Genomic DNA, 25865 nt, shown 5'->3' on the forward strand with positions numbered 1-25865 from the left:
AGGACGCCAGCTGCCACTCCTTTCTCCCACAGGGGAGTTAGTGGGTTCAAAGGCTGGCCAATGGTTGGCAGGCAAGCGATTTAACCCTGTGCTGCCAAGGCTCCGTAAAAAGCCAGGTGTCCTCCGTGGAAAGCAAGGGTTCTGCTACCACATCACCACTGGTTTCCCCTGGCGCCCCTCCCCTGACCAGGCAGTCTGACTCCAGTGACCGGCCATGGGAAGCTGGGCGTGGAGTCCTAGCACTTCTGGTACCTGGTGGCCAGATCACCTAGACAAAGGGCTTCTGAACTTTTTGATCAGACTCGTCTGAGAGTCTGCTGGAAGCTATTGATCCGCTGGTCCAGGACCAACTTCCCAGGGAAGAGTGAGGTGAGAAGACAGGTGATAGGAGAGGGCGGTCTGCTCTCTGGGCTTCTCCGGGAGCCCAGTGGTGAGGTGCTCAGCTGCCATTGAAGAGGTGGGTGGTTCTCATGATGACATCTCCACCGACTCCCCTCGGGTCACTGACCGGGGTGCAGCTGTCCTTCTCAGAGTGCACAGGGAAGTGTATTGCTGCAGACAGCGTTTGGTTCAAATTTAACATATTGTTTTCCCTTCTGATCTATTTTTAATTTGTTCCAGTTTCTATTTTCTTCTGATTTCACTTGGCTTGAATTAAAAAAAAGTAGTTCCATTGAGCTATAATTCAAATATCTTACACTTCCATAGTTCAGACATGTTAAAGGGTTGTATGTCCCTCCAAAAAAATGATTGAAAAAAAAGATTTGTATGTGCATCAGTCCAGTCAGTTCTAGAACATCTTTCTTCCTTCTTGCACTCATTACTGTCTCCCCGCTCCCTCCATCCTCCCCCCACCTCTGAATCCCCAGTGGCTTGGGTGTTGTTTTTTTCCCCTGTGTTTTGTTTTCATTGTTATTTAAATGAAGCCCTGGGGAGGTAATCCACAGTCATCAGATCAAGAGTCCCTTAGAGCAACCAGAGAAACCCTCTTGGTGCAGTGGTGACTGCAGTGGGGCTTCGGCTGTCAGGTCAACAGTATGAAACCAGCAGACGCTCCTCAGAAGAAAGATGAGGCTGTCTGCCCCCAGACAGAGCTACAGTCTCAGAAACCACAGGGCAGCTCCCCCCTGTCCTGCAGGGTCTCTGGGAGTCAGAAATAACTCAATGGCAGTGGGTGTTTTGTTTCTTGAGAGGGTTATGCAGGAGGGGTTGAAGGCAATCTCATTTACTGCCATCAAGTCACTGCCGTCTCCTAGCAACCCCAGACAACAGCGTAGAAGTGGCAGCCCCTGTGCATTTCCGAGACTGTAACTCTTCAGGAGGTGGAAAGCCCATCTTTCTCCCTTGGGCTGGCTGGTGGTTTCAAAGGGCTAAGTCAGAGGTTATCAGCCCAGCATGTAGCCATGGCACTGTACGTGAATTACTAGTCAATAAAACTAAATTTTTAAAAAGCAATTCTAACTTAAGAGAAAAGAAAAGGTTAGCGTCCTAGACACCTAGGGGTGTCCACGTGAAAGCCAGGTCAGTCGATCTCCTCGAGGGGCGCTCTCTGTGTTTGCTTGTGTTGGGACGCTTTCGCCCCAGATTGGCTTTTTGGCAGGCATTTCACTTCAAGGAAGACACAGCTTCCATTTCTAAACAGAGTCGCAGCTTCCCCCTCTCCCCTTGGACAGGATGAAACAGGCTGCCCCCTGGGAACCTTGGTCCCCAGTGAGAGTGGTAGAGGCTGCAACTCCCACCAGCTCCTCCCCCTGGGGCTGCCCTGCCTCAGCCCGCCCCATCCCCATCAGGGTGAGATGCAGAAAGGGGGGGGGGCAGGGAGGGTTCTGCTTGGGATTGCTGCTCCCAGCTCCCTTCAGACTGCATGCGACTCAACGTCCCCTCTTTCTCTAAGGCAGTAAATCTCCTATTATTCTCCAACTTGATATAGTGAGCAGTGTCATTCTGAAAAGAAATACATAATGGTGTATTAGAGGAATCATGGATCTCCTCATTGATGCTTAGAAAAAAATTTATTACAATGTAAGAAAGTCTGAATAGCATGAATTTATTATCATGATTTAACACTTCTAGCACTTGAGTTAAAAATGCCCCTCTATAAATAACTGTCCCTGGAAAACATAGCAAATGTACACAGTTTACCGTTTCCACTCTTGAAGAAATCCAACCTAGCTTAAATCACCACCAGCCGGGGAAAAGGATCCACGAGGTCCATCATCCCCTCTGACCCAGCGGCCACCGGGAGCCTGCTCGCTCACTCAGGACGCGCAGTGGATGAAGCAGGTACAAGTCAGGACTGTGGGCAGGGGCACCTGTTGGAATCTCTGGAAAAACCACAGGTGTACCGGAGTCGGGCAGGTGAGGGACCACACACACACATAGGCCTGGGCATCCTTGCTGTTTTCTTCGTGGCTGTGGTCTTGAGTGGTCCCTGCAGGGTGCAGAGCTGTGACCTGCAGAGGAGAGTCGGGGAGCGAGCCAGCCTGGAAGGCTTGTTGGGCCTCAAAGAGAGCCGGGGCATCTATTTCACATCCATGGCTATTGCTCTGTACTTCTGGGCCTCTGGGTCCTCCAGGTTCTGAGGAACCCTCCCCCCCTGGGCCCCCCAAGAAGGCCCTTTGGCTCCACTGGGCGCCCTGTCTAGCCTTATGGGCATGCCATCCGGGCTATCCCCTGGGCTAGTGGCCAGAACTCGGTCGGTGTTTCACATGCCAGACCTGTAAAGGCAGATGTGATCACCTCCACTGGTACAAATAATTTCATAAATATTTACATTGGAGACTCACAGGGTGTAAGTAACTTGCTAATGGTTATACAGCTCATAAATGGTAAGGCTGAAAAACACAAAAACAAAATTTAAAATGCCTTCCGGGCTTCAGGTGTGACTTCAAGACAAAATGTGCGGTGCGGATTTGAGGTGGGCTGTTTGCAAAGACTTTCTAGACTACGACAAGAGCTTGGAAGGAATGCGTACACAATGACGCTGCTACATGATGGGTGGATGAAGTACACTTCACACTGACAACTTCTGGCAAGGTCATAGCAACGATCAAAAAGGGGGAGCCAAAACAGTCACACTGGCAGCACACACCGTCTGAGAGTCCGAGGAGAGCTGGAAAACTGCAGAGGGGAGCAGACGGGTGGAGGCAGACAGGGGCATGGACGCCAGTGGGGAGGCCGGGACACTGAGGGCTGTGATCCTTGCTCTGTAAGCCATCCAGTCCCCTGGAGTTTAAAGCAGAGAAGTGACAACTCTCAGGTTTCTTTGGGAAAGAAAAGGCTAGTCACTGGGAAGCACTGGAGAGAGGGTAGTGGAGACAGCCAAGTCCTCTCAGCACGGCCTCTCCCTCTCTAGGGTGTTGAGAGAGCGGCCAACAGCCTGCAGAGGGGCCAGGGGAACTGCTTTCATTTCATCCCCCCACCCTGCCTTCCTCCCTCTACACCCATTTATCCACCCAGTTGGTCGGTAGCAACAAGAAGCTGGGAAACTGGTGAGAAATAAGACTGGCGTCTTATTCTGGGCATCGTGGGCTTCACGGGAGGAACCTGAGGGGTTTGCATTTCCAGCACAGGGTTGTGATAAGGGATGCAGAGAAGGCTAAGAAAGCTCACAGGAGGCTGGGAAAAGGACACTACTGTATCTTCAAGAAGGATCCTTGGTGGTGTAGTGGTTATGACTTGGACTGCAATTCGCAAGATTGGCAGTTCAAAACCACCAGCCAGCTCTAGGGAGAACGACAGAGCTTTCTACTCCCATAAAGAATGACAGTCTCCGAAAACCACAGGGCCAGTTCTACCCTGCTCGATAGGGTCGCTATGAGTCAGCATCATTAGAAAATGAGGGTGATGACATTCACATCTTACGGTTGCTATGGTGACTGAAATGATGTATCTAAGGACCCTGCCTAACACCCAGTAGTCAATGAATATTTCCTTCCCTTCTTTAACTGATCCCTCTACTGAGGGCTCGTCATGGCTTCCGGATATTTCTAAACAAACCATTCCAAATCTTTAATAGCTTTTCATTGCTGGCAGACTAAAACCCCAGAGCCTGAGATTTAGCATTCTTCAGCGTTTGGAAATACTTTGCTCAGTGTATTTCTAATGCCTCCCATGTTAGCCGTGATCTCCCTCGCCATCTTTTCAAAACACATCTTCAGCTTTCCTATCAATGAAAACTCAACTCCTGCCTGGCCCCACTCGCATTCTCCCCTGCAGAGTCAGCTCCAAAGCCCACGCCACACGCCTGCTCTTCCTTCTCCTCCCAGAGAGCTCAAGTGAGCTCAGTCCAGCAGTGCCCTCTCTGGGGATCGTAGTATTTATATTCTCATACCATTCACTAGAAAATACTATGCTCGGTAATAGCTCGTGGTGTTCTGTTTTAATAAAAGTCTCCTAATTTAAAATGTCTGCGCGTTCACTGATGAACACCTAATAGTCATGACCGCCATGAGTGGAACGCATGCGTGTCGGAGCGCCCGCAACCAGATGCTGTACTTGGTCCTTCACATACACACGCAGCTCCTCGAATTCCAAGCTCGCAGTCATCCCGTGAGAGATTATATACATTCTATTATATAATATATAATATCTCACGGGATGACTGAGATATACATCTTCCTCATTTTACAGGTAGAGAAAGCTAGGTTCCGTGGGAATATTTGCCTACGGTCACTCAGCTAGGAAACAGTATTGTGAGTTTTACACCCAGCACTACTTGGCTCCACGGCTCGAGTTGTTCACATCTAACACGTGCTGGGCCCAGGAGAGGAACTCGCACACACCGGCCAAGAGCACCAATGAAGACCCGAAAACGAATCTTTGGCAAGTGAGTATTGCTGGACTCGCTGATAACAAATGGCGAAGTCATTCCGACTGAACTCCAATTAGCAGCCAATGGATTTACCTCTGCTCCCGCTTCCTCCACTTGACTAAAGACAGCCCTCCCCTCATTTGGCCATTGTCTTCTAGAAGACAACTTAGCAGGGGCTAACAGCGCTTGCAGTCCTTGGAGAAGATAGTCATGCCATGATGTCAGTTGGCGACACGTGCCTCGTTTCCTGGGGGATGGTGCCTTCGTGTGGCTTCATCTCTATGGGCAGAAAGACGCTTCAGAAGGAGGAACTGCTCAGGAGTTCCTGACCTGACACGTCCCCCAGGATGCAGTTTTGCTCACCTTGACCCAAGGGTCTGTGAGGGCTCACTTTTGAGAGATGGTGGTCGGATGCTCCATTCTAATTGAGAGTCTCAAAAGAAGTGCTCATCTTGGAACACTAGATCAGATCGAGGCAGTGAGGGGCGACAGTGAGAAAGGCCTGGGGACCTCGTGGAAACCAGGGCAAACTTTCCCCAGCTCATTGTCCATGTGGGAGCGGGATGTGATGATTCTACGCTCGCCATCCCTCTGGGAGGGGCGGGCGGCTTCACAGTCCACGTGCAGGCACCAGGCTGGCTTGATGGGGAGGAGGAAGCACAGGGTCTCTGACTTAGCTCAATCTACAGGGCTGGTCTCCGAGCTGGGGATTTCAGGAACTCAAACTTTTGTGTGTGTTCTGCCAGCACTGAAATAAAGCCCACTGGATCGCACCATTTTCCGGTCTCAAAGGTCGAAGATACTTCTTTGCTGAGCAGCAACAAGGACAGGGACTCAGAAGCGGCCCCAGACAGAATCTTCCATTCCAGAATCCACACAACCTAATGGAGGCTTGGTGTCCATGTGAGGGCAAGGAAGCAGAGTTGCACCAGGAACCCCTCCGGGGATGCGACCCACCTTCTCCTTCCTCCTGGCCGCTCTCACAGAATCCTGGTGTTTGACCAGGAGCTGAGGGAACTAACATTTTGAGAGCCGGGGTTCTGTTCTGGTTTTCAAGCTATGCCCCACCAATTTGTTGAGAGACATAAAAGGATGATTGATATCAAAACCACATGGGGCAAGTAGCCAAGAAGAGAATTTACTAACTAACCATGTCACGTACATACACACATCTTCCCCCATGGGAAACACGTAGAGCGGAGGAGGAAACGTGACCTGGGCGGGATCTCCTGTAGCCTCCACCTCCCTGATGGCAGACTTCAGCCAGTCGCCTGTCTCGAGGCCTGTCCCGTTTCCAAATCTCTCACACCAACAGCGCTTGAACAAGACCCAGTGAGGAAAGCGCGCTCCTACCTTCCTGTGACCTTTGTCACCCCACCAATCCTGTCAGGTTGGAGGTGTGTTCTCTGGATGGGTGACAGTAACAGCTCCTCCTTGATTAACTGTAAATGGTTTGCTGAAATCAAGCTTTTGGACCCGACTTGGACTGCTAGCCACAAAGTGAGTGGTTCAAACCCACCGGTTGCTCGCTCAGTGGGGGGAAGGGGAGGCTATTTGTTCCAGTCGAGATTTGCAGCCCTGAAAACACGACAGAGGGCCGTGAGCAGTGGAACTGCCTGGACAGAAGAGCATTGGGAGCGCTTCGCTGCTTCGCTGGGCCGCGCCTTGTCCTTTTCCGTTTGGCAAGCACTGACGGGTCTTTCCCTCACCCACTGGGCGCTAGCAGGGTGGAGAGTGTTGCGGCCCTATTTGCAGTTGCCCTCGGAGAGGTGCGTCCAGTCCTGCTTTGGGACACACCTGGAGGCTGGCGTGACCAGCATGTCCCAACCACTCCCTGCTGGCAGAAGCTCACAGAGAGGAGACGCAGCCTCTCCCTGGGTGGGATAAGACGGAATAAAGTCCATTCATTGAACAGGAAAACATAGTTTAAAATGTTAACATCCACTGCTCAACTAATAATGAAGATGCCAGGCTATACACAAGGTCATATTCAACTGCCCCAGTAGTCACAGAATGCCCCGGGGGGGGGGGCGGGGGGCAGACAAAGCAGTGGGGGACAGAAAGCAGTGTGAGTAATTAAAATAGGCTGACTGATGCTCTGCCAGGAAATATTGTTTTTCCAAATTGTTGCCCATCCAGGGGTTGCTCAGGAAACAATTAAATTCCATTCTGATATGTGATAGGGACACCCACCCACCCCCAAAACAAAAAACATCCTTTAGCTGGGACCTGGCTTATGGTTCTTTAAAGGAAAACAAACAACGGAACCACCGAAGCCCGTCACTGGGGCACAGTAGGATACTGATGTCCACAATGGGCGGGGGTGGGCATGAGCATCAGGAGAGGTGCACTGAAGACGGTCCTGACACTTCAGAGAACCAACCAACCAAATTCACTGCGATCGAGTCGATTCTGACTCCTAGTATCCTGATAAGACAAAAAAACCTGCCCCCACGGGTTTCTGAGACTGGAACTTATCTTTCTTTTCTCTCTCCCCTGATGTTTCAAACGTTCTCCCTTGGCGGTTAGCACCCCCACCTGTCCCTCACTACACCCTGAGGACTCCTCCTTCAGAGGACTAGGAAGTCTGCTCTTTCTCCCAGGAAGTGCCTGGTGGTTGGCCAACTTGTAACCCATTATGCCACCAAGGCGCTCATGACACCTGGGCTGAGGAACAGATAGTTCTAGGATTCTAACTTTAATGATGAAAATAGCTGAGGGGTCCCATCCCCCCCAACCCTCCCCACTACACACACACATTTTCAGTGCACTAATGAAAGTTCCTTACCCCAGAAGCGGGATGAGACTGATTGTGACACTCACAGGGTGAACTTCACACACACACACACACACACGTGTGTGTGTTTATATATATATATATTATATATATATATTATATATATATATTATATGATAGTACACATTTTTCCTGTTAGGCAAACATCAAGCAACTCGCTCTTAGTGCATTCAGTGGTGTCACCTGGGAAGGTCTTCTCTGGTCACTGAATTTTTGCATAAAAGCAGTTTCGTTCAAACCTCGTTTTTGTGTGTGTGTGATGGCCAATTTAAGAGAACAGCGTGAGCTGTGAGATTTTGTTTCCTGTTCAAGGAAAAATGCTGCAGAAAATGTGACGTTGAACACAGCTTACAAAGACAATGCCATGGAAAAAACTCAAGTGTACGAGAGGTTTTCCTATTTCGAAAAAGGTGAAATGTTGACGGATGACAATCCTCATTCTGGACGCCTGTCAACTTCCTGAATGGATGGAAATGTCTACAAAATCCATGCACTTGTGCTTGAAGACCAACAATAGACCATTGTTGGGGGAATTATCTGGCCTATCTTGGAGCTCGGTTCAGGAAATTTTAACAGAAGATTACAGAATGAGAAGGGTCGCTGTGAAATGTGTGTCTCCTTGGGTTCTGATCAGGAAAAAGCATCGAGTGGGAACATGCTGTGCATTGAAAGAACAGCTCCAAAGGGACCCAGACTTTTCCAAGGTCATTACTGGTGACAAGACATGGTGCTGTTGTTACCATCCTGCAAGCAAACATCAATCAAGTCAGTGGAAGATCCATTGTCACCTCATCTAAAAAAAGTGTCAAATAAAATCAAAGATGGAGGATGCTCACTTGGTCTTTTTGATGTGAGGGGGATAGTGCATTTGGAGTTTGTTCCACCAGGTCAGACTGTTAATCAAGCTTTCTATTTAGAGGTTCTGAAAAGATTGTGTAATAGCGTGCGACAAAAAAAGGCCTGGTTTGTGGCAGCGGGGACTGGTTTCGTCACCACGACAGTGCTTTCACAGCCATCTCAGCGCCCTAGTTTTGGACAAAAACCAGCATGCCTTTCTTGCCCCCCACACCTGACTCACCTGACCTCGCCGCGTGACTTCTTTTCTTTTCCGAGAATGAAGAGGGGCGTGAAATCACAGTGATTTGCCCCAGCGGAGGAGGGGCGAGGTCCACCGGATGGGGCGGGACCGCTAAGGGCTACATAAAAGGCGTCCCTCCCGAGAAGTGCTCTCCTTCTTGCCGACGTCTGTCCACCTCTCGGGTCCCCGCGTCCTGTGCTGGGCCGGCGGGCAGCCCGTGAGCCCGGCCTCGCTGCAGGGCCAGCTGCTGCTCATGGAGAACGTGGCGGCGCTCCGCGGCACCGCGGTCCAGGACTACACCCAGATGAACGACGTGCAGCTGGGCCTCTGCCCCCGGGGCCTGGTCCTGCCAGGTTTCCCGGTGCAACCAGTTTGGGCATCAGGAGAACGCCAAGAACGAAGAGATTCTGAATTCCTTCAAGCACGTCCGACCTGGGGCGGCGGGTTCGATTCCAACTTCTGCCTGTTTGAGATGCGCAAGGTGCACGGCGCCAATGCATGCCCGCTCTTTGCCTTCCTCCGGGAGGCCCTCCGGGCGCCCAGCGATGATGCCACCGCTCTCAGGACCGACCCCAAGCTGATCGCCTGGCCGCCCGGGTGCCGCAACGACGTCAGTTGGAACCTCGAGAAGTTCCTGGTGGGCCGCAATGGTGAGCCTGTGCGTGCGCAGGTCCAGCCGCCGCTTCCCCACCATCGACGTGGAGGCCCAGCGCCAGGCCCCGCTCTCCAAGGGGCCCCGCAGTGCCTAGGGCGCACCGCCCTCCTGCAGGCTGCCTGGCGGGCACTACACTGCCTGCCTTCCGTGGGGACGTCAATGAGGGTGTCTCCAGGAACACCCTATGTCCGGGAAAGTCCCAACCTCCCCTCCCAGACCTAATAAAATTGTCCCGCGTGTAAGGAGGGGAAGAAGCAAGCGAGCATTACAGTAATTTGAGGACAGAGAAGAGGCGAGGAAAGAGACGAGGGAGGTGCTGTCAGCTATCCAGAGGAGTCTGAAAAATGGTTTCCAGAATGGGATGGCAGATTTGACGAACGTATTAAGTGTAATGGAGAGTACTTTGAAGGTGATAAGGTTGTTTTGTAAAAAAAATAATACATAGCTTTGGAGAGAAAAAAAAATCGGTTTTCTTTGGGTACCCCATCGTATATATAGCCTGCAAAGTGTTTTCGACCAAACTGAAGGAAGGCTGGCTGGAGGTAACAGGGCCATCATGAAAAGACACGAGCAGTCCAAACATGGGATTTGGATCTCTCCGGCTAATGAGGTTGGTCAGTGGGGGTTCTCTAGATTCAAATAATGTTACTGTAAGAACTTGGGGGGCCATGTGGCTTCCTGAGAACAGGCCGTCCTTGGTGTCTGGCCCTGGGGGTGGGGTAGGGGAAAAGACAGGAACACCCTCCAGATAGGGCTGTATCTAGAGGCACATTCCCCGCCTTCACAGCCAATTGTGCAACGTTTTACACTCACGGGCTGTCCCAGGCTCATCACTTGACCTGGGAGGCCACTAGAACCTACCGAGGACCCATTTCATGAAAGAGCTTTGACAAGCAGGAGCACAGAGCAGAAAAGGTCTCCAAGTTCTTCTGGGGGTGTTCCTTGAGTCAAAATGAGGTCCAATGAGACAGGAGGGAGGTCCTTGCTTTGGGTGGTGGGGCAGAGCCTGGGGCCTTGGGGCCTGGGACTGTGACAGGCTTTCTGCCGGCATCAGCAAGTATGATTCTCCCCATAGTGGCATCCTTGCCAAACACAACCATGAGACGTTCACAGGAGTGCATGCAGTGGGAGGATCAAGAAAAGACAGCGCAGTCAACAAAAAAAAACCAGAGATTGTCCTTATTTCTCCTGAGAAATTGGTGAAGTAGTCACATGAACATTGGTGGGTAAGTTAGTTAAAGTTTATTGTGCCAATCTGGCCGATAAACACATGTGGGGTTAATTGAAGGGCTGAGGGATAAATGGCTCAGTAAGCCTCGCCTTGCTAGTTTTTTGGGTCTCTTGCTTTGTGATGGTCGGACCAGGGTGCAGCTGCCTTAGCCAGTTTCCTGCTTCAGCTGACAAGGCTCACTTCTGAGAGGCATCCCTGAGGAGAAGTGGCATGGACCTACCCTGATGCAGCCCTGGGTGCTGGAGCAGCCGTGTGGAGACCCCTGCCAGCGCTAAGATGCTTACACAGTCACTTACTCAGCTTTCCTCCTGCAGTTGGCATCATTGTGTGTGTTTTGTGAGATGGAGGAGGACTTTGCGGATTGGTGTTGGACATAAGGGTTAATGTTGGACTTGTGGGCTTGGCAGCCCTGGGTTGGGATGTTTTCTTGATGTGCACTCACTCTTTATATAAAACATATGCGTTTCTGTGGATTTGTATCTCTAATGTATACAGACTAACACAGTGGGAGACACTTTCAGGCCGGTATTCCCCCTGGTTTCTCCAGGGCAATGTAGAGTCTGTTTCAGGGGTTTGGCTGAGTCCCCACTGCTCCTTCTGGTCACAAGACGGGCAGCTACCAGGCTGATGACTTCTGAGACTCACCTCACAATTGGCCCTCCGTGTTGTTATGAAGAGGCACTGACTACAGCTTCACATTACAGTGGTTACACTTAGGTAGAAGTCTGCGGCGTGGGAACAGAGCGGAGAATGCTCAAGGGTCTGTTTTTCTGAAATTGTTAATTTACAAAGGGACAGCATCTAAATTAGAGAGCGCTTAGCAGAAAGGCTTACCTTATACCCCTCTTATGTACCAAAGAGAGCCAACCCTGTCCAGCAGGAGATTGGCAAGGAAATGCTCTTCGAATGAGGCTGAACACGCAAGGGCTTCTTGCCAGGCGAAATGTCTTATGTTTACTTTTTACTCTGCTTGGCATGGAAAAGATGTCATCCTCTCCCCACAACCTCCTACACACACATACACACACACACGGGATAGAATTAAACAGATAACAGGATTCGAGGAAAAGAGGTCATCCTCTCCCCACAACCCCCTACACACACACACACACACACACACACACACACACACACACACACACACACACACACGCCACGGGTTAGAATGAAACAGATAACAGGATTCGAGTGAGCTAAGTCCCATAAGGAGAGACATATTTCTTGGCAATCAAATCATTAAAATGATCGATCAGTATACAAAGAAATCTAAACATTTCCTGTGGAAAGTTTGCAGCACGCGCTTCATTGTCAAATGAAAAATATATCTTCCAGAATCTGATTCTCCTCCAGGTCTTCAGGGCTCCTGCCTGGCCCCATCCTGCTGCGGGTCTGTTGGAGAGGACCGAGCTGGAGGACACTGTGATCCCAGGCACCCACTTCTCGGGAGGGACGTGGCTGGGGTTTGGGAGCAGACTTTGGGCTCAAGGATTGGACCAGATCCAACAACGATGTCTCATACCTGTAACACACACAACCCAGAGAGACAAGGATCAGAGACTCAGAGAAGTCCGGGGGAGACGGGCCGCTCGAGGCCAGACTGTGGTCTCCTAGGGGAGCTGTAGGAAAGGTGAACCCCAGGACTTGAGAACAAAGCCGCTACTGCCAGCCCAGAAGCTATTCTCTCCTGCTGCACCCTATCATTCCTTTCAAGCCTGTGCAGGGGACATATACTGATAACAGTAACGACTCTAACGTTGCTTCCTCCTCCCCCTCTGCCTCTGCTCTAAGCACCTCAGAGCTGGGCCAGCTGTGCTTTCTTCCTGGGTCAGGAATGAACGGATTAGAAGTACTCTCAAAAACTGCTGGGCTCACTGATGACCCAGGATCTATTCCAGACCGTGAGAAATGAGCAGGGCACAGGAGGAAGCAGGAACAGCACAGCAATACCAATCACCGACTAAGAGATGCACAGCTGCTTACTGTAATCACTGGCCATGGAGGAAATGGAGAGCTAAATTGGCCTCTCCCAGGGAAAGGGGAAAGTTGACAAATGCTGTGAAAACAGCACAGTGACGGCACGCGGCTGGGAAGACAGGGACACGGATGGGCATGTCAACAGGTAAGAGCACTCTGGGAGGACAAACTGGACAGGGTGTATCAAAATGTTAGGAGTGTACATCTCTGACTCATGGATTCTACTTCTGGGAATTTATCATACAGAAACACTTCTCTCTGTACACGAAGATCTAAACACAAGGTTGCTCACTGCCACCTTGGAAAAAGAAAGCACTTGGGATGTCTAGCAATAAAGGATTGGTGGGAGTAGAGCTTGGTCTACTCGTAGATGGGATACCGTATTCCCCTGGGAAGACACTGTCTGAACACTGCATATCAGTCATTGTAAAAATTACACAGCATAGTGTGTTTTTTACGCTCACAGGTAGAGACCTATGTATGCCTCATCTGAACACATACCATGTTTCCTATCCCTGCTCTAACTGACTTCAAAACTGGAGTCTTAGAGCATTGAATATCTGGAATAGGGTGCTGGGAACTGTATAATAATATTTAAATTTGCTTTCTTTCATACTTCCTTTTTTATTTCTTCTTTAAAGCAGTTTTATTGACATAATTTATACAATATACAATTTAACGGTTCAAATATATTAAAAAGAGTTTTTCAATCAACATGAAAATCCATTTTATTAGTTTCTTCTTTCTTATATTCATTGCTATGAGCTCCCCATTTCTCTCCAACTTCCCCTTTGATACTCCCAAGAAACCACTAATCTAGTTACTGTCCCTATAGATTTACCCAACCTGGATTTCACATACAGAAAAACATCCAAGCCACGCAAAACAAAATCCTCAACAGTAACAAAACAAAACAGAGAACAACTTCATCAAAAAGAAAATGGAAAATACTAAAGACTAGAACAAATTAAAAATGGTCAAAAAGGACATCAAATGATATTAAAATTTTAACATAACTATGTCTGCAATATTCCACTCCCCTGTGCACACTGTCTGATAGAAAGGCTCTTCCATCCCTGGTCAATGGTCAGAGGTGATTCACCAGGGGCTTCATCCACGAGGACTCAGCAAATGGATTTTGGGCTTGCACTGTCATTCTAGCCTCTGCAAACTGGGTGTTCAGAATTTAAGTTCTAATACTATTCCGTCCTTCGGGTTTAGGTTTTATCATTTACAACCCTTGAATCACAATGGCCAGTGTGCTTCTTCCATGTGGATTTAGCTCACACTTGGCTCAGATGGCTGCTTGTTTTAAGACAAGCCTTTGACCCAGAACAAAAAATCTTATCATTGTGAATGAGGGGGAGTGCGGAGTGGAGACCCAAAGGCCATCTGTAGACAACTGGACATCCTCTTACAGACTGGTCACAGGGAGGAGACGGGCCAGTCAGGGAGCAGTATAGCACCGATGAAATATATAACTTTCCTCTAGTTCTTTAGTGCTTCCTCCCCTCACTATCATGATCCCTTCCAAATCTGGCTAAACCAGAACATGTACACAAGTACAGGTAAGAGCTGGACACACAGAAAATCTAGGATAGATAACCCCCTCAGGACTAATATTGAGGGTAGCCATACCAAGAGGGGAAGGGATCGGTGGGGGGGGGGAGGGAAGGGAGAACTGAACACAATGATCTATATAAGAACCCCTCCCAGGGGGATGGACAACAGAAAAGTGGGTAAAGGAAGACATCGGTCAGTGTAAGACATGAAAAAAAAAAATCTATAAATTAGCAAGGGTTCATGAGGGAGGGGAGCAGGGAGGGAGGGGGGGAAATGAGGAGCTGATACCAAGGGCTCAAGAAGAAAACGTTTTGAAAATGATGATGGCAACAAATATACACATGTGCATGACACAATGGATGGATGCATAGGTTGCAATAAGAGTTACACAAGCCTCCGATAAAGTGATTAAAAATAAGAAAGATACGCCTTTGAGACCCCATATGCTGCTCTTTCTGATATCCTGATTTCTTCACCACACTTTTCGATATAGCACACGTATCTTCTGTGATCTTACTGCCCTCTTCTGCTGTTAAGTGCCCAAAGGCTCTTCCCAACCCAAGAAAGCAGATTTATACCAGATTTTCCCTTTCATTTATCCTCCATTACTAAGGACCCTTGTGGGGTATAAATAAGGTCCCTGCCCTCAAGCAGCTTACCATCTCGTGTCTGACATTCCCGATTATGATTATTACAGTGCACTGGAACTGTACTGACGGCACTATACGTGTTTAATGGTACCCACTGGCTTGGCAGGTCTGTATACCCTCCCTCTCAGTGGTGAGGTGTTAGCAGGCGCCATGCTTAGATCTTGCAAACTATAAACTATGAGGTATAGGGATTATTAAAAGTCTGATGTGGCACAAAAATTATGTGTGTGGGGGGGTGTTTTATTCTGTCATGTAGGGTTTCTATGGGTTGGAATAGATGTGAAAGGACACAACAATGACATGGCAAATTTAGAGAATGTACTACAGAGGAAATTGATGACTATATTGGTACCAGATGTGTTTAGATGAGTTCCTAAATAGACACAGTCACAGGGGTATTGTAAGGTTTTAAAAATTGCTGCAACATCACTAAACAATATCCACAGGTTTAGAAATAGAGAAAGTAAATGTAAAGGCATTACATTTGATGGAAAAGAATACAATTTTCATACAAAGTTTCCAATGAGTCTAGTACTAATTAGGTAAACAATTTTGAAATTAATTTTTCTTTAAAATTAATTTTCCTTGTAATTGAAGGTATCTTTATAGAATGCATTAACAGGTATTTTGAATGATAACCAAACATTAAGTCATTTCCTGGTTAATGCAAAACCTCCACAATCTACATTTGATTGATACTGTATAACTTTCAAGTTGAATTCAGACTTACAGGAAATTAATTTGTATGCAGAGTTAAATCTTTCTAAAAAGATTGCTCTGCAAGAACCATCAGCTTGAGATGTACTAAAATTTATGTTTTGAAACAATTTATCAGAAGTTTATCCCAGTATTGTCAATCTCTAAGGGGCATTTGCATCAGATCCTTTTCAAAATTAAAAATTAATAAAAATTAATTGCTAGCTCATTTGCCAGGAGCAACTAATGTTGATTTAACTGTTATTTCAAACAGAGTTGTAAAAGTACAAATTTTGATGATCTTATAAATGGAACTGAATAAAGATGAGTTATAACAAATCTGATTCAGTCACCTCATTCACAAAGTATCATTCTTTATTGTGTTAGATGAAATTATGACACCAAAACTAGAATTTTTAGTGATTTTTAGTTTTTTAAAAATACTTTTATTGGGGGCTCTTACATCTCTTATCACAATCCATACATTCCTCCAATGTGTCACGCAAATTTGCACATATGCCGCCATCATCATTTTCAAAGAATTCTCTTCCCACTTGAGCCCCTGCTATCAGCTCCCCATTTCTTCCCCCTCCCTCCTCTGCCCGCCCTCCCTCACAAACCCTTGAAAAGTTACAGATTATTTTTTCCTACATCGTGGCCATTGCCCCTCACCCACTCTTTGGCTGTTCATCCCTCTGGGAGGGGGTTATATGTAAATCATTGTGATTGATTCCCCCTTTCTCCCCCTGCTATCTCTACTCTCCTCCTTGGCTCTGAAGGGCTTATCTATCCTGGATTCCTTGTGTTGTGTTGCAGGCTCTTCTCTGTAGCAGTCAGTGTGCATGCTCTGGTCTAATCCGATTTATAAGGTAGAATTGATATCATGATAGTGGGGGGAAGGAAGCACCAAAGAGCTAGAGGAAAGTTGTGTGTTTCACTGGTGCCATACCTAACTGATTCATCTCTTCCCTGTGACCTCTCTGTGAGGGGATGTCCAATTGTCTACAGATGGGCACTGGGTTTCCACTCTACTCCACTCCCCCCCCTCCACCCCCCATTCACCTTGGGTATGGTTTTATTCTGGGTCTTAGATGCCTGACCCCATTAACACCTCATGAACACACAGGCTGGTGTGCTTCTTCCATGTGGGCTTTGTTGCTTTTGAGATGGATGGCTGCTTGTTTATCTTCAAGCCTTTAAGACCCTAGACACTATATCTTTTGAGAGTCGGACACCATCAGTTTTCTTCACCACATTTGCTTATGCACCCATTTTGTCTTCAATAATGATGTTGGGAAGGTAAGCATCACAGAATGCTGGATTGTTAAAACAAAGTGTTCTTGTGTTAAGGGAGTACTTGAGTTGAGGCCCAATGTTCATCTGCAACCTTACTTCTTAACATATAAATATGAATATATCATTCTATTCCCCTCACGTTATATATATATATTTACATGCCCATATTTAGGCCTCTATAAATGTCCTTTGCCTCCTGGTTCTTTCCTCTATTTTCTTTTAAACGTTTATTAGGGGCTCATACAACTCTTATCACAATCCATACATATACATACATCAATTGTATAAAGTACATCCATACATTCTTTGCCCTAATCATTTCCAAAGCATTTGCTCTCCACTTAAGCCCTTTGCATCAGGTCCTCTTTTACCCCCTCCCTCCCCGCTCCCCCCTCCCTCATGAGCCCTTGATAATTTATAGATTATTATTTTGTCATATCTTGCCCTATCCGGCGTCTCCCTTCACCCCCTTCTCTGTTGTCCATCCTCCAGGGAGGAGGTCACATGTAGATCCTTGTAATCAGTTCCCCCTTTCCAACCCACTCACCCTCTACTCTCCCAGTATCACCCCTCACACCCCTGGTCCTGAAGGTATCATCCACCCTGGATTCCCTGTGCCTCCAGCTCCTACATGAACCAGTGTACAACCTCTGCTCTATCCAGACTTGCAAGGAAGAATTCAGATCCTCTATTTTCTTTTTACTTCCCTCTTGTCCCACCATTATGTTGGGCCTTCATTCAGGTTTAGTAACTCCTCGCTGCTACATTGCCCTTGATTGAGCATCCTATGACCTGCCTTCCATTGATTTTATTTCCCTTGTTCCCTTGTTCCTGGGTTGGTCTCCACCCACTTCCTTTCTCTCATCTCCCCTTCTCCTATATCCCCCCAAACTCCACTTGGAACCATTGGTCCCATTCTTTTCATCTCTGAATTATTTATTCCACCTATCTTATCTAGATAGACATGCAGATACATTAATAAGTGCAAAAATCAGGCAAAGCCAAATAAAACAACAAAGGAAGTCAAAACCAACAAAACAATAACAACTAAAAACAAAACCAAAATAACAATAATAAAAAAGAAAGCCACTGACAAAAATGGAAAAGCCTATAAAATAGTTCAAGGTCTGTTTGTTGGCCTTTATGAGTGTTTTCCAGTCAAGTCATGGGGTGCCACACTCTGTCTCCCGTCTATTTTTGGTATTCCCCAGGGGTTTCATCACTCTGTGCCCCCTGCTGCTCTGCCGCCTTCAGTGCCTCGCCCCAGCGTGATGGGGCCAGATGGCACACTATTCCCGCACTGTCTCCAGTGCTGTCCCTGCAGCATCATGGTTCAGTGAGGGATGCTCTGTACCGTGGTGGGGCCAGCACTATGGTCCTCCCCGTGCATTGTCTGTTCTGAGCAGCAACATGGTCCTAGGGGCTTGGTGGGCCAGGATATCCTCTTCTCCCTCTCCATCCCTTTGTGTTTCTCCCTTGTGCTCTAATCTGACACACCCCTGTCCCCAAGCTATAGTCCCAGTGCTGTCCTCTGAAGTGAATTCTTCTGAGTGGGGAGGGAGGTTTCCACATAGTTGTGACTGGGCTGACCCCACAGACCTCTCTATTGGTTCCCTGGTACATGCCGGTATGTTGTACACATTTCTTGGTACATTGGGTTAAAACCTGGTCTCTCTCTCCTTCTCCTGTGGAGATATAAACAATACTCTCCCTCCTTGGGTGGATTAGAACCTAGCTCCAACCCCCCCCGTCTTTTTTCTTCTTCCCCTCTTTCTTTCCCCCCCTTATTTAGTTGACTGCTGTATGTATCCCTGGATTGGGTTTGGCCCCTGCCATAGTTGCTGGACCTCACTCCAGGGATGTATGTATATAGTAGCTTTTTCCCTATGCCCCGTTTTTTGTTTAAAAATTATTAAGCGTATCTCACTGGACTCATGTTGTTCTTGTCCTTTTGTGCTTGACTTAGTTCATGCAGCATGATTTCCTCCAGTTCTTCCCATGTGGAGATGTGCTTCATGCACGCACCACTATTTTTTAGGGATGCATAGTACTCCACTGTATGTATGTACCACAGTTTTTTTATCCATTCATCTGTTGATGGAAATTTGGGTTGTTTCCAATTCCTTGCAATTGTGAACTGTGCCACGATGAACACTGGAGCACAGATGTCTGGCTGTGGTTTGTTTCTTGCCTCTTCTGAGTACATGCCCAGTAGAGAAATAGCTTGGTCATGTGGTAGCTCAATCTCCATCTGTTTTAGATAGCGCTAACTTGATTTCCAAATTGATGGCTGTGAGTACCTACAAGTCCACCAGCAGTGGACGAGAGTTCCTGTCTCCCTCCCAGCCTCTCCAACACTTGCTACTTTCTGACTTTTTGAACTGGGCTATCTTTGAGGGTGTTAGGTGGTATCTCATAGCTGTTTTAATGAGCATTTTTCTTATGGCTAATGATCAGGAACATTTTCTCATATGTTTATTGGCCATTCAGATTTCTGCCCCTGTGAAACTTCTGTTCAGGTCCTTTGCCCACCTCTACAGTGGGCAGTTAAATTTTTTCTTATTATAAGCTTGCAAAGTATTGTAGATTTTAGTAATAAGGTCTGATGTGTCATTGCTAAAGATGTTTTCCCAGTCTGTGGGCTCTCTTATTACTCTCTTTGTGAATTCTTTCGATGTACACAGGTGATTTATCTTCAGTATATATCCCACTTGTCAATTTGTGACTCCTCTGTATTTGTGTCCTTCCCTATTTCCAATAGCCTATGTATTCCCTGTGCCAAGGCTCTCAGGTTTGTCCTAATTCCCTCATTAATGGCCCTAATTGTTTGGGGTTTTACCTCAAGGTCTGTGATCCCACTTGAGTTTATTCTTGTGCATGGAGTGAGGTAAGGGTCTTGCTTCATTTTTCTGCAGGTAGATATCCATTTTTTTCCAGTACAACTTATTGAAGAGGTCATCTGCTTACCATTCAATATCTTTGGGGCCCTTATCAAAGATCAGTTGCCTGTATGCTAATGTTTTTACTTCTGGGTCTTCAGTTCTTTTCCATTGGTCTGAATATCTGTCGTTATACCAGTACCACACTGTTTTGACCACTGTGGCCGTATAGTACATGCTAAAGTCAGGTAGAGCAAGCCCTCCCACTTTGTCCTTCTTCTTGAGGAGTTCTCTGCTAATTCTGAGCTTCTTCCCTGTACATATGAAGTTGGTTATTAATTTTTCCAATTCTTTAAAGAAGGATGATGGTGTTCATATCGGGATAACATTAAACTTATATACTGCCTTAGGCAGAACTGATATCTTTACTATACTGAATTTTTCAATCCACGAGCGTGGGATATTCTTCCATTTGTTGAGGTCACTCTTGGTTTCTTGTAATAGTGTTCTGTCGTTTCCCCTCATACAAATCTTTTGTTTTTTGAGTCAGGTATATCTCTAGAGATTTCAGTTTGTGTTTGGCAATTTTTAGTTTTATATTGGTATTCATGTCATACTTTATAAGTTAACTTACTGCTTTTACAGGAAGAAGCTTTGTGCTATAGCACCTGTAACTGCCCTGAGAAGCAGTCGACTCACATGGTCCTTCTAGCCATAGTTCCTCATGAGATGTATTGCAATGCTCACCTCCACGCCCGTGACTGTAATCTCATTTTTGGAGGGTGCTCTCTGTTATACTGATGGTCATCTTAGGGTGGGAGTAAGACTTAGCTTTAGTGGAGGGCATGAATCAAGTCACACCCTTTGTTTCCTGGGGGAGACAGCCTGCTAAAAGACAAAACCACACCTCCATCAAACCCAGGCCTCTGACAGAGAGAGAAAAGCCCAGGCCCATTGGAAGAGCACGTTCTGGGTCTCTGTCTGAAGTGGCAGAGCCCGAGACAGAGGCACCGCAGACTGAGGCACAGAGATCACGGCACCAAGCAAAAGGGGCCGTGCAGAGATTGTGGGATGGTGAGGGCAGAGGCCAGGGGACCATGAGACTGCGAGGCTGAGGACCAGGGAGAGACTTGGTTGCTGGGTGAGGAGAGCTGATGCTTGACAACCCGTGACTGTTTCCTTGCCTGTTAACTGCCCTACTGAAACTCCTTACTCATGAGTACTGGCTGTGAGGCTGGGTGACCACTGCAGTGAATTACTGAACCCCACACAGTGGGAGGGACGGTTGGTGTCAGAATAGGCAAAGAGAGACAGAGCACAGAGACATGTCTGACCCAGGGAACCCAGCGAAGGTCTGATATGGCCACCACGCCATTTACTGAATGCACTTCCCCCCACCTGCCTTTGGAATGGGGCCTCATATTGTTAATTTGCATTTGTCCTGCAAATTAAGTAATTGACTCACGTCCCTGGGGAGACCAGACTACCACTGAAGGCACGCACACGCCTTGGCCTCTTCTACCATTTTGCAGCTTCGATTCTCATAGCGCTAAGGCGATGCTTCAGTACCATTATCTCTGCCACTCTCAACAATGGTTTTGGTGTGCAACCAAAATAGCTTTGTTTAAGTAATAAGCCAATCGCTAGTGCTTAGACTGCATCCAAGAGTGTGCTTCAAGCTCCAGGAATTGGCTCGGTTTGAGCCTTCCTGGAGGACCTGTGGCAAGCTTGCAGTACACGTCTCTTCCTACAGATGGTTCACATTTTTAAAGACTCAGAAGCAAAGGAAAACCTACAGTATGTACTAGTGCATAAGCCGAGTGTTTCAGCATATTTTAATGCAGTTTTTGTGGTAAAATTAGGTGCCTCAGCTGATATTTGTGTCTGCTTATACTGAAGTATATATGGAATTTTAAAAAATCATTTTATTGGGGGCGTGTACAACTCTTATCATAATCCATACACCCATCCATTGTGTCAAGCACATTTGTACATTTGTTGCCATCATCATTCTCAAGACAATTTTCTTTCTATTTGAGCCCTTGGCATCAGCTTCTCATTTTTTTCTGCCTCCCTCCCACCCTTATGAATCCCTGATAATTGATAAATTATTATGGTGTTTTTCATGTCTTACACTGACCGATGTCTTCCTTTACCCACTTTTCTGTTTTCCATCCCCCTGGGTCTGTTCCCCCTATCTCCCCCACCTACCTCTTCCCCTCATGGTAATGGCTACTCTCAATATTAGTCCTAAGGGGTTTATCTGTCCTGGATTCCCTGTGTTTCCAGCTCTTATCTGTACCTGTGTACATGCTCTGGTCTAGCTAGATTTGTAAGGTAAAATTGGGGTCATGATAGTGGCGGGGTGGGAGGTGAGGGGAGGAAGCATTAAAGAACTAGAGGAAAGTTGTATGTTTCATCATTGCTACACTGCACTCTGACTAGCTCGTCTCTTCCCCGCGACCCTTCTGTAAGGGGATGTCTGGTTGCCTACAGATGGGCTTTGGGTATCCACTCCTCACAACCCCTCATTCACAATGATATGATTTTTTGTTCTTTGAAACCTGATACCTGATCCCATCGACACCAGGTGATCACACAGGATAGTGTCCTTCTTCCATGTGGGTTTTTTCTTGCTTCTCAGCTAGATGGCTGCTTATTTATCTTCAAGCCTTTAAGACCCCAGATACTCTATCATTTGATTGCTGGGAACCATCAACTTTTTTCACCACATTTGCTTATGCACCCACTTTGTCTTCAGTGATTGTGTCGGGAAGGTGAGCACCATGGAATGCCAGGTTAATAGAACAAAGTGTTCTTGTGTTGAGTGAGTACTGAGTAGAGGCCCAATGTCCATCTGCTACCTTAATACTCAACTTACAAATATGTATACATAGCGCTATGTAAATCTATGTTTTTCAGAATCCAACTTCATGCTTAAAATAGCTAGGGAGAGATTCTGACTATATTTTGAATGACTACATGAATCCAATACTTTCTTACTTTCTGTTTTAAAAAGTAGAACCAAATAAATAGCAATCAGAAATTGATCATTTAGAGAGGCAAACAAAACTGTAGAGTAATGCTAAGCATTTGTGTTTCAAGGCTAACTGAATCATAGCCATTTATTTGCTTCTTTGGAAAAAAGTGTAGACCTCAAATTCCTTACAGACCCCTTAATTACACACAATGTAATTTTAAAAATCTTTATAAAATGGAAATATTGGCTCACAAAATCAGAGAACAGCAGATCAGGGTAAGTTAAGTTATGCAGCTGTAACGAGTTAATGTCAAAATTCCAGTGGATTAACCCGACTCAGATTTCTTCCCTGCTTAGGCCACATACTTGCAGTAGACACAGGCGGAGGCTGGCTGTCCTCCTTGGACTACGTGCACCTCTGCCTTGGCAGGAGAGAGTGACTTAAGAACTGTGCGTGTCTCCAGCCTGGACATGACACAGCACTTCTTAGAGCTGATTGGACAGAACCAGCCGTGTCTCCTGAAGGAAAGGGCTACCGGATACTGACAAACACAAGGGATTCCTACTCCTTGAGGAATGAGTCTTCACAAATAACGGGATGGGTCTCTTATTCTAAATGAGGCAACTTAGGTCCAGGGAGGTGTTTGTGGGTGATCTGACGAGTCAGAGAGCACATGAGCAGCAGAGCCTCCTCGTGGCTTCTCATACCAGCACCACTTCAATCTGCCAGCAAGATAATACGGTGCAACTAACGTAGAGGAAGGAAATGGTTTATGTTTCCGACTATATTTTATTTGAAATACATAACATGATGAGCTGTCAAATCAGCAATATTGAGTGCTCACGGCCATTGAACATGGAATAGAGGTTCTGGCAGAACCTGGGAGTCAACGTTTAAGAAAATGAGGCTGTCCTCTCATTGTTTTGTTTCACTCAGCTCCTCAAAAACAACAACAAAAACAAATCTTACAGTTATTTGGCTGCATTTTAAATAGATTTCACACCTTTACATGCTAGAAAAATTATTATTTTTCTATGGACTTTATCCATACCTCAGTTATTTCAAATGAAATATATACATAATTGTAACTCAGTGTGAACATATTCTTAATCAACCTGGCTATCTTTTCCTCTTAACAGATTAAACTATGGGAAAGCACAACTGCTTATCTTCCTGGTTTGGCTGCTGACATAAAAATGCCCTTCCTCTAGAAGCTCCCCCCTCTTCTGGATGACCCTGGGAGGAAGGTCTGTGGTGGGCAGGGCCTCAGACTGTCCTTGCACCTCACATCTAATTTGATTCAATCAGTTCATCTAAGTTTCACCGCACTTCTGCTCTCCAGAAGGACCACATACTTTAAATTACGAAGCAACCAAACAGCAACAAGTACTTTAAAAATGAAAGCCTGAGAAGCCATCCAGTTTTGTGCCAGAATTATGTAAGTGTTAAAGCAAAAGCAAAAAAAAAACCAAAAAACTTAGTTGCTATGGGATTTTTGTATCAATACCACCAAAGAGCAGTGTTTATCAGAGTGTGTTCTTGCTGTGCTGAGGTGATGCGTGACAGCAGGCTATAAAGTTGATCTAGAGTACCCTGACCCTGCCTGGGGCTGCTTGGTATTCAAATAACTTACGGGGACCCTCAAGTTAGTCTCATGCATAAAACACCATCCCTTGAAAAACTCAGCCAGTGTTTGGGCCACAGGCAGGAACTGTGTTGGCCTTTCTGGCTTCTGTACCTCAGCAGAGCCCATATTCATGGGCTGACTGTAATAGCACACAGGCTGACTGTAATAGCGTCATTAGAAAGCAGTTACATGTGGAAGGCTTCTCTGGTCTACTTGTCAGTCTCATCCAGAAAGCAGTTTGGGCCTGGCTGCTTTTAGGGGATATCAAGTTGATTCCAACTCACAGCACGGCCATGGGACCGGGTTTTCAAGCCTATAATCTTGACAAGCAAGACATGCCTGGTCTTCTTCCCATGTCGTAGCTGGTGGGTTCTATCCAGCCCTCTTTCCCTTGGCAGCCAGCGGCTTCACCACTGCACTGCAAGGGCTCTGTGAGCCAGCAGCAGCGTCCTTCTGTTCGCCTTGAGTTCTTTCAGCAGTTGTGCTTGCCTCCGAGATAGCAAGATATTGAGACAAACAAAACCCACGGTGGATGGAGTCTCTGATGATTTGACGTGGCCCTGTGCATACGGGGCTCTTCTGATGTGGCATCTGAGCTTATGAGCACGAGGCCAGGGAAAGAATGATTTCAGGGAACCCATCCCCAAGCGGCACAGGAGAACAGAACCAGGTTGGTGAAGGGTTCCTTTTCTGCGCTCCTTTTCCAGCTTTTGCCATCTTAGTAGACCTCTACCAAGGTGTCCTGCTGTGTCATTAAAACTCTCCTCTTCCAGATGTCAGCTTTCCCCCAGATCCTGGATGCTTCCTCCCGCCAACTACCATGATCCGAATTCTACCTTGCAGGGCTGGATAGGGCAGAGGTTGTTCACTGGTGCATATGGGAGCTGGAGGCACAGGGAATCCAGGGTGGATGATACCTTCAGGACCAGGGGTGTGAGGGGCGATGCTGGGAGAGTGGAGGGTGAGTGGGTTGGAAAGGGGGAACTGATTTCAAGGATCCACATGTGACCTCTTCCCTGGGAGATGGACGGCAGAGAAGGGGGGGAAGGGAGACTCCAGATAGGGCAAGATATGACAAAATAACAATCTATAAATTATCAAGGGCTCATGAGGCATGGGGGAGCGGGGAGGGAGGGGAAAAATAAGAGGACCTGATGCAAAGGGCTTAAGTGGAGAGCAAATGCTTTGAAAATGATTAGGGCAAAGAATGTATGGATGTGCTTTATACAATTGATGTATGTATATGTATGGATTGTGATAAGAGTTGTATGAGCCCCTAATAAAATATTTAAAAAAAGCTCTCCTCTTCTCTGTTCTTGTCATGATAGAAGGCCCCAGGGCTCAGTCCTTACCTCTCATATCATCCCTTCTAATGGCTTTAAAAAAATCATCTTATTGGGGGCTCTTACAGCTCTTATAACATTCCATATATTAATTGTATCAAGCATATTTGTACATATGTTGCCATCATCATTTCCAAAACATTTTCCCCATGAGATCCTCCTTTCTTCTCATGGCTTTTAATAACCTTCATTTGTCAATGACTTCCAAATGTCTGAATGCCAACATCAACCTTGTCACTGAGTTTTAGATTCACATGCCCTACTGCTACCTGATAACTTCAT

At 46.8% G+C, this 25865-nt stretch overlaps 1 protein-coding gene and 1 pseudogene across 3 annotated transcripts in view; one reads left to right on the forward strand and one right to left on the reverse strand.

Annotated features, from left to right (window-relative positions):
• The first annotated feature begins 7974 nt into the window (after window positions 1-7974).
• Window positions 7975-9437, forward strand: LOC142428116 (glutathione peroxidase 1-like; annotated as a pseudogene).
• Window positions 9438-10616: 1179 nt separating this feature from the next.
• The window catches only part of KIAA1328 (KIAA1328 ortholog), a 260762-nt gene continuing 245513 nt past the window's right edge, over window positions 10617-25865 (reverse strand). For all 3 annotated transcript variants that reach the window (XM_075532526.1, XM_075532527.1, XM_075532528.1), the window contains one exon: window positions 10617-12093. In XM_075532526.1, the coding sequence (XP_075388641.1) occupies window positions 11883-12093 (211 nt within the window). In that variant the 3' untranslated portion in view covers window positions 10617-11882. The remainder of the gene's footprint in view (window positions 12094-25865) is intronic.

The sequence above is a fragment of the Tenrec ecaudatus genome, chromosome 15, assembly GCF_050624435.1.
Source record: "Tenrec ecaudatus isolate mTenEca1 chromosome 15, mTenEca1.hap1, whole genome shotgun sequence".
NCBI classification, from domain to species: Eukaryota; Metazoa; Chordata; class Mammalia; order Afrosoricida; family Tenrecidae; genus Tenrec; species Tenrec ecaudatus.